Consider the following 8,572-nt stretch of genomic DNA (forward strand, 5'->3'; position numbering starts at 1 on the left):
CTTTTACTCAGACTTCGGTAAGGTTGAGAAAAATACTTTTAAGGATGCTGAAACTGTTTGTAACTCAGTGGTTCTCAAGCCTGACTACACATTAGAATTACCTGGGGGTACTTTACAAAAAAACCTGAATGTCCAAGATGTACCCCAGGAGTACTGAATGACAGCTTCCAGGAAATAGGGTCCAGGTATCAGTGTGGTAAGGCTGGCAGGGAATCCAATGCTCTTATGCCTGTAACCAGGCCCATTCTACCAAAAGGGGCACACCTGCCCAGAACCTCCTTCTCTGGACAGACCCAATCCTCCAGCCCCCCTAGAGACCCGTCCTGTGGGGGGGGGGAGGGGGTGGCAGGGAAGGGAGTTCCAGGCAAAGCCTGCCATCCACCTCCAGGACTCGGGAGGCCACTGATGCTGAGCAAACTCAGATTTTACTGCGGCCCAAATTCTTCAAGGAGAAGAAAGCAAATAAAAAGACACACAGCTCAAAGGCACTCAATTGATTTTTTTTTTTTCACCCACTTAAACTAGACAGGAAAAGAAAAACCACTTAGAAACTACGACCAAGGCTGTATATGCCAAGAATCAGCACAGGAAGGAGTTTTTTTTTTGGCGATCCCATCAACTTCTCCAAACACAGACCTGAAATGGCTCTACAGACTCAACCAAACCAGAGGGCTACCGGGACATAATTAAATACAGAAAGCTCTTTTACAAGGAAGTTCCAGGGCTGGACACAAAATGAGTTCAAGGTAAGGAGTTCTTTTTGAGGCCTCATTTGAACTTTGGGTGAACTTATTTAACTCCTGTAATTAGAAAGGGTTGCCAGGCTTGTATAGTCGTCCAGTCTCAGGGACCAATGGGTTCCCTGTACATATAAACATGGCCCTCTGGCCAGTTATGGAGAAGAAGACTGCAGACACTTTGCATGAGGACAAGGACAGGAGCCAAGGGTGACAGGCCAGAGCCTGGCCCAAAGGCTTCTTTCCCCTCTGCACACCCAGAAAAGGAAAGGAGAATGCCAGGTTGTCTGTTAGAGAAGACTGGTGAGTGGGAGACGGAAGGAAGCCACAACATATCAATAGATCATAAATTAAATGACTTCCACAAAAGTGACAGCCAGATGGGAGCGGCCGGCCCTACAGCAGTCCTCACACCATCTGAGCTCAAGTTCACACCTCCAGGTTGGCTCTGGGCTAGAGGCACAGAGATAGGACCCTGATTCCTTCCTTGAGCCTCCTGTAGTACTCAGGAAAGTGTTCTGTATGCTGTCCTCTAGCAATAAATCCACCCCCCCCCTCTCTACCTTCAGCACGTTCTAAAGAGCTCCAGCTTTAGGATCAAATGGGTCAAGGTCTGAAGACCAATCCACCTCACCACGGCCTTAGGTAAGCCACTGCCTCTCTTCAAGCCTCAGTTTTCCCATCTGTAAAGTGGGGTTGATGTGAGGATAGCAAGAATCCATGCCCACCAAGCACTCAGCACAATGCCTGGCACATAGCAGCCTCTCACAAGTCCCTTCCTGCTCCACGTTCACCATATGCAACGAACACTCAGCACCTACCGTGTACCAGGTGGCGTGTGAGAGCATCGTAAAAAAAGGAAGCAGCTGAGATGACACAGCCCCATGCCAAGGTCCTCCTTGGGCTAAGAGAAGGGAAACACTGCCAATGGGTGGGCTGGTCTGGAATCTAAGCTGGGTGGGTTTAGTTTTGCTTTTGGGGGGTTGTGTGTGTCTGTGTTTCAGATACTCAGAGGAAACCTTCCGCAATCTCCAACTAATTCAAGGGAGAACCTGGGCAATCAAATACAACAGGCTTCCTCAACGCTCAGCCAATTAATTTACTCCACTTGCCTCTCTGGTTTGCTACTTAATAAAGCCGTATCAGCAGTACAATCTGCAAATCGGAGTTAAACTGCTTAAGGCATCCGTCAGTTCCCTCTAAGGAGCCCCAGATACTTCTTGTCCGATGTCCTAGGCAGCTAAATCTGCCTTTGGCTTTCGTTTGGTTAGGGGAGAAGTATTCCTTTGTTTTTGCGGAGGTGTGGGTTTCAGGGGAAAGTGTCCTGAAGGCAGTTCCGAGAAGTAATGGTGAACTTGGAATGATCTCATTTTTCCATACCCAATTTGAACACCTAAACGGTCTCCTGCAGAAGGAATCTTGCCAGCTCTCACCCATCCCCGGGAAGACTGGAAAAGCCTAGATGAAAATTACAGATAAAGCATCTAATAGATCGATAGTTTCAACCTTTTCATCCTCCAAACATTTTAACAACCTCAAATGAACTGGCCATATTGCCAGATATCATTTTAGCTTTTTCCCTTCTCCTGGCTTCAAAAGAGCATTTCTTTCTTTTTTTTTTTTTTTTTTTAATTATTACTGTGGTTCACTTCTTTTTTTTTTTTTTTAACATTTATTTATTTTTGAGATAGAGAGAGAGACAGAGCATGAATGGGGGAGGGTCAGAGAGAGGGAGACACAGAATCCGAAACAGGCTCCAGGCTCTGAGCTGTCAGCACAGAGCCCGACGCGGGGCTCGAACTCACGGACCGCGAGACCATGACCTGAGCCGAAGTCGGCCGCCCAACCGACTGAGCCACCCAGGTGCCCCCAAAAGAGCATTTCAATGCACAAGAGGTCAGTCAGTAGCTGAGAAGACAGAGTTTGCACAGGACATACTTCCACTAAAAAGTTGCTGTTTACCTGAAATTCAGATTTAACTGGGAATTCTGTATCTTTACTTGCTGAATCATAGCATCAACTTTGCAACCTTGCTGATGCTCAATAAATACTATAGAATTATGAGTTACTCTCATAAGAACTGACTGATAGCTGAACCGGGCAAAATTCAAACTCAGCTCATCTTCCATTCAAACCATGACCTAGGATTGACCTTCTCTCTTTGTTCAGGGCATCGCTAACTGCAGAAATTCAGAACATAAAGGTTCACAGCATCAAGCAACAAGTTCTAAACAATTTGGCGAAATATGATGTATAAGGGATTTTCCCAGAGAAACATCCAAGCTAAGACCAAAAAAAAACAAAACCAAAACAAACAAACAAGACTTCTTTCTAAATCTGGATGAGATCTGCACCTAAAAAACCAAACAGATTGATCCAGATAGAACAGGCCCTAAATCTTTGAACAGCCACCCATTCTGGGCGGTTTCCTGCTGCAGATTTTATGATATCTTCACTTCACCTTCTCTCACAGGCCCAAACTGAGGAAGCTGTAAAATCCTGGGCAAACACAGCCATTTGTGAAGAGAAAAGCCAACATGAGGCCCATCTGTACTTTACAAGGGTTTTGCTTGTCCTGCTTTTGTGTGTCACCATTTGCAAGGAAGCCAGCCTCCCTTCAGAGCACCTGGCTGCTCTTAGAGGCCTTGGCTGGGTTTTCAGTATCTTCCTGGAGAAAATATTTTTATTATTATTTTTTTTTGAAGAGTCAAAGGCAAGTCCTTCAAGGACTGACTGATGCCCTTCCTTCGTGGCCACCGTATTACACTCACGTTATCTACTCATGACCCACAGGACAAGCTGCTCTCCAAGGACCTGCCTCAGTGGCTCTCTGGCTCCTCGCTGCCCAGCAAAAGGCCTTCCACATAGCAGGCCCTCGATAAACACCAAGGAAGGGAGCCTCTTGTCTGACAGGAACCCTGAAGCCAAAGCGGCAGGGTGGGGGTAAAACAACCCTGAAATCATTATCCAGTGCTGGACCCAATACCCGCATTCTTGATCTATGATAAGTAAGGGAAAATACCATGTCATGCCTTCGAACCACAAAAGATTTCCATGGAATTCAAGAAGCTCCTTTAGCAGCTCTAATTTTAAGGCAGAACCTAGGAGAGAGGATACTGGTACAAACAGAGGTGGGGGGGCAGTGGAGAGGAACTGAACAAGGCCCCTATTCTGCTCGGTGCAGGTGCTGGTAACAGGACACCCCTGTCCACAGGGGGACGTAGGGTAGGGAATTCAAGGTGTGGTCGGGTGTTCTTCACCCCCCAGTCTCATTACATAACCCCCAACACACTCTCGAACCTAGTACAAAGTTCTCCCTGCACCAGGCCCAATTCAGCTCCCGACAAACTGATTCTTGAGCAACAAAGCTGAGGAAAATATTTGGTTTTAGGATCCAACTTTAAAACACACACACACACACACACACACACACACACACACACACACACACAACTAAGTTAATTATTAAAAGAAGCAAGATAGCCACAAAGTGACCTGCCCTCGAGTTTGGCCAATCTCCTGGTCTTAAAAGCACCCGAAACACCACCAAATTCTATGGCTGGTTCAATTACCTAAATAAAAATAAAAAAAAAATATATATATATATATATATTTTTTTTTAAACTACCACAGCATCAAATCCCTATGTTGTATACCTTAAACTAATATAATGTCAAATGTCAGTTATAGCTCAATAAATAAGTAATGGCTCATATCTGCTATTTGTTGTATGTAGCCTGTTTTTCTTGGCATTTGGCTAGAAACTACAAAAAAGATTCTAGACCCTCTTTAATGTCTAAATGTTGTCAAGCATCAGAAGCCAGTCAACTGGCCTTCCATAGAGTCACTTCCATGCTATAGTTCCCCCAGATATATGAGCAACAAGCCCTTGCCTCCAGCCACATGAATCTCCTCTCCCCTTTCCTTTGGGACCAGCTCACATCAGACAACTTGATTTATGTGGACGGGCGGAAAGGCAGCCAGTAAGCGATTTTGCATACCACCATCATTAGTGACCACCTCCACAGTGGGGTGGAAGACAGGAGGAAAAAAAACACAAGGTTTCCTCTCGTCAAGGAATCAATAAGTTATTTAACAGCTGCTGCTGGATCTCGATGGAAGACGAATGAGGGTTACTTCCACACCCTTCCCCTGAAAAGGATAAAACACTGAGGATTGAGCCAGTTGAAGGATCATTAGAAAAAAGGAGAAAGTTTCCTCTCTAGCTTCTCAATGTCTTGAGGGTTTTTTTTTTTTGGTTTTAGAAGATATATGGTGTTAGGCCTTGAAATTATTCCATTTTTTGTTGTTGTTGTTTTTTTTTTCCTCTCCTCCAAAGAGGAAATTGACTCCCTTCCTGTGTTGCTGTACATTTTGGAGAATCAAATGCTGCTTAAAAAAAAAAAAAAAATTCCTTACCCTTTCCTCACCCCAGTGTAACATTCCTTCTGGGAAAATAACCTAAAAATTTTCTCAAGATGGGATTCCAAATGGGTTTCCAACATATACACTTGTCCTTCAAAGCAAAGAGAAAGGGGACCAAAGACATTAGAAACCCATCATGGCAGTTCAAAAAAGAGGAAAACAAGGATAAACAGGTCATTAGAAAGCCACCTGATTTCAGATATGAAAGACTGACTTGAATTGCTGGTGACTTCAAGCATTATGCAGACTACACGTTGCTTATCCTATGGGCCCAAATGTTTTAATTCCTTTTTAAAATGTCACTCCCATCCTATCCATAAAGTCTTTTAAGAAGAAAACTCCATGAAAATATTCAACAATTATCTTATGCATAAACAATATTGGAAATAAGGCAACTCCTCTCTTTTTCCTTATCTCTACTCCCAAAAAGTCTGCAATTCTGCAGACCCCAAGGCAAGTTTTAGTCTTCAACTCAAGCTTGCTTTTACAATCTTTGCCAAAACAAAACAAACAACCTTAAAATAAATGCCTTCCCCCAGGATGCTGAACAAACCCTACTAAATTCAAAGAGAAAAAAGTCAGGAACCACAAACTATAGATCCAGCCCCGAAGGGGCATTAAATAAATCTTTATTTTTAACTGGAATCTTGCAGAGGGAAAAGCATGCCACCTTAGCACCCACAAATCCCTCTGGCCAGAATGCTAAAGGCAGCCATGGGAAGCAGGTGGAAAACAGGGGGCCCATCCTGTGGTGAGCTACCTTTTGAATGGCTCAGGGTTGAAGCCAATAAATACAAAGAACCAAGACTGGACAGATTATGTATTAAGGAACAAAGAGAGAAAAAAACTCAAGATGTGAACACGCTGGGACTGCAGTGGGCAGAACTTTTAGGTCACTGGGTCCTTGTTACTACTGAAGGACTAGGAAACATGCATTTCTCTTCCCCCAAAAAAACACCCACAGCTTTACCAACCCATCTCAAATTCTTCCCCTGGTGATCAAAATACACACGTGCCTCAAACTAAATCTTTGATTATAAGGCGTATAGAATTTAAGTTAACAAGACCCCCCCTCCCCCCAGAGTCCAAGGCAGGGACACCAATCTTTGTCTCAAAAGAGCACTTCAATAAATCCATGTGGATTGAGGGCAAGGGAATGAAAGAGGCTGTCTTTGAACAGGGAATAATCCACCTAATTCCAAGTGGCTGGATTAAAGGCATTCCTGGACAAGCAGGGTCTCGGGAAAGATAATGCTACATGAATGTCAATTTCTGACAAAAACAAAAACCAGAAACAAGCAAACAAACAAAAAAAAACTGCCTCTGTAGAAGGATGGACAAGACTGTCATGGAGGCACCTTGGGAAAGTTCACCCTTGAGGAGATGGCAGTTGGTTCTAAAAAGGGGAAGCAGGCCATGACAGCTGAGCATTCCTTTGCAAAGTCCATCTCCCAGGCCAAACCCTCTCCAAACCTTACACTTCATCAGACAGAAGCTCCTCCAGACGCCCAGGCAGCGGCTGAAGAGGGGCTGTCCACACCCACCGGCTGCACAGCCTTCCAAACCTGCCTACTCGTTTTGGAAGCCGAGCTTTTAATTAAACACCACCTCCCCGGATCTGTTGAGGCAAACTGGGGCTGGGCCAGAGCCAAAGAGAAGCTCCCTAAATACACAAGAAAAAAAAAAAAATCCCCCCACCGCCCCCAATTCCCACCTCCAGGCAGCTCACACGGCTGGTTATATTTCCTTTGGATGAGTAACACAGGGCCCTGGTCTATCTCTATGCACCAGAAAATCCACATCCAAGGATCAGGTTATCCCCAGTCCCACCCTTTGCAGGAAAAAGCCAGGGTGTTGTTCCCCGCCCCCAATACACACACACGTGCCCGCGCGCGCGCACACCGACACACACAGACACACACACAATATCTACACAATCCTTCCAAGAGAAAACCGGGAGTCTGTGTTTGGGGGGGGGGCGGCGGAGGGGGTAAAAATACAGTTGTTTAGGGGGCTCCAATCTTGCCTTCAGGCTAGGAGGCTCAGCCAGAAGGAAGGTCCCCAGCAAGGCTACTCTGGGAACTTCTGCTTCGCGCCCCTGGGGAGGGTTGAGGGAAGGCATGCATACCCTCACCAGCTATGGAACAGCCTAATTAATACCTAATTTGCTCAGATTCCGCACCACCACCACCACCCCCCCCCCCCCCCCCAACCAGGGTGAACCTGAAAGCCCAGGAGGGAGAGGCAAACCTATCCGGCCGGGGACGCGGGTGGGGGGTGGGGGCTAGTTCCTGCGGCCGGGCAGAGCCCCTATATCCTTCCCCACCACCGCACCAGGTGCCCCCACCCCGTATTCGGGGGAATCAGGTGTCTGGCCAGGCACCCAGCCTCCGCGGGTCGCAGACGCTCGGTCCAGCGACAGACAATGGAAAACTTGGGGCCGGGGCCCTGCGCCCCCAGGGAAACGAGATGTTACCGCCCCCTGGGACAATAAACACGGAGAAGGCAGGGGGCATCAGACACCCCCAGGGAAGCCGCCCAGCTCGGTGACCCAGCAGTGCCCGGAGCGGCGCCGCGGGTGAGCAGGTGACACCCGGCCAGAGCGCTCCCGCAGGTGGCCGGCGGCCACCGCGTAAGCAAGGGCCGGGCGGACGGCCCGGGGAGGAGGCGAAGCTCTGCGGCGAGGTCACTGCGCGGCCGCCCGCACCGCAGCCGCGCCCCCGGCGTCCTACCTTCATGTCGCTGATGATGGTCTGGAAGAGGCCTCCGAGCGCGCTGCATTCCTTCTCAATCACAGCCTCCATTTTCCCGGCGCCGGCAGGGTGAGGACACACACTCGGGGCCGCCTGGACTGTGCGCGGGGCCGGGGCTCGCTCACCCGCGAACAATTCCACCCTCCGAGCGACCCACCTCCGACTCGCAGCCTCTTCTGCAAAGAGGGTGAAGTGCCCGAGATCGGCTGTTCACTGCCCCAAATAATAATTTTAAAAGCCAAACCGCGCTGCAGCGTGATTCGCCTACATGCAGCGCTCGGCTCCTTGCCTTAAAAATGCCCGGAGAAGACTGACAATCAGGCCACCACTGGTGCCCACGACGGAAACGGCAAAGCCCATCTTGAAGCAAAGAAAACCGCCCGCTGACCCAGGGCCAGCGCCATTTAAAAATCCAAGATTTTCTAATTTAATAATATTTTTGAAGTTAAAAAAAAAATCGACCAACAGCAGAACGCGTCTGCTCGCGGCTCCCGGATCTGTTGCTCGCAGCCGCGGCCGCCGCCTCCTTTTCACTCCTGCGCGCCCGGCCCCAGCGCTCGCTCTGGCACGGCTCCCGGGGACGTTCGGAGGGGCGCACGCGCGCTCGTGGCCGTGCGTCGGCCGCGGGGGCGCGGGGAGGGCGCGCGCTCGCGGCCG

At 48.3% G+C, this 8,572-nt stretch overlaps 1 protein-coding gene across 9 annotated transcripts in view; it reads right to left on the reverse strand.

Moving 5' to 3' along the window:
• Positions 1-8,483, reverse strand: part of MTSS1 (MTSS I-BAR domain containing 1) — a 165,215-nt gene extending 156,732 nt beyond the window's left edge. For 4 of the 9 annotated variants that reach the window (XM_040494374.1, XM_040494376.1, XM_040494377.1 and 1 more), the window contains exon 1: positions 7,895-8,481. In XM_040494374.1, coding sequence (XP_040350308.1) covers positions 7,895-7,966 — 72 coding nt within the window. In that variant the 5' untranslated portion in view covers positions 7,967-8,481. Of the gene's footprint in view, positions 1-7,894 lie in introns of all 9 variants that reach the window. The other 5 variants (XM_040494372.1, XM_040494369.1, XM_040494371.1 and 2 more) reach the window with 3 other exon arrangements.
• Between the last annotated feature and the right edge of the window lie 89 nt (positions 8,484-8,572).

The sequence above is a fragment of the Herpailurus yagouaroundi genome, unplaced genomic scaffold (genome assembly GCF_014898765.1).
Source record: "Herpailurus yagouaroundi ecotype Mexico unplaced genomic scaffold, PumYag 186, whole genome shotgun sequence".
NCBI classification, from domain to species: Eukaryota; Metazoa; Chordata; class Mammalia; order Carnivora; family Felidae; genus Herpailurus; species Herpailurus yagouaroundi.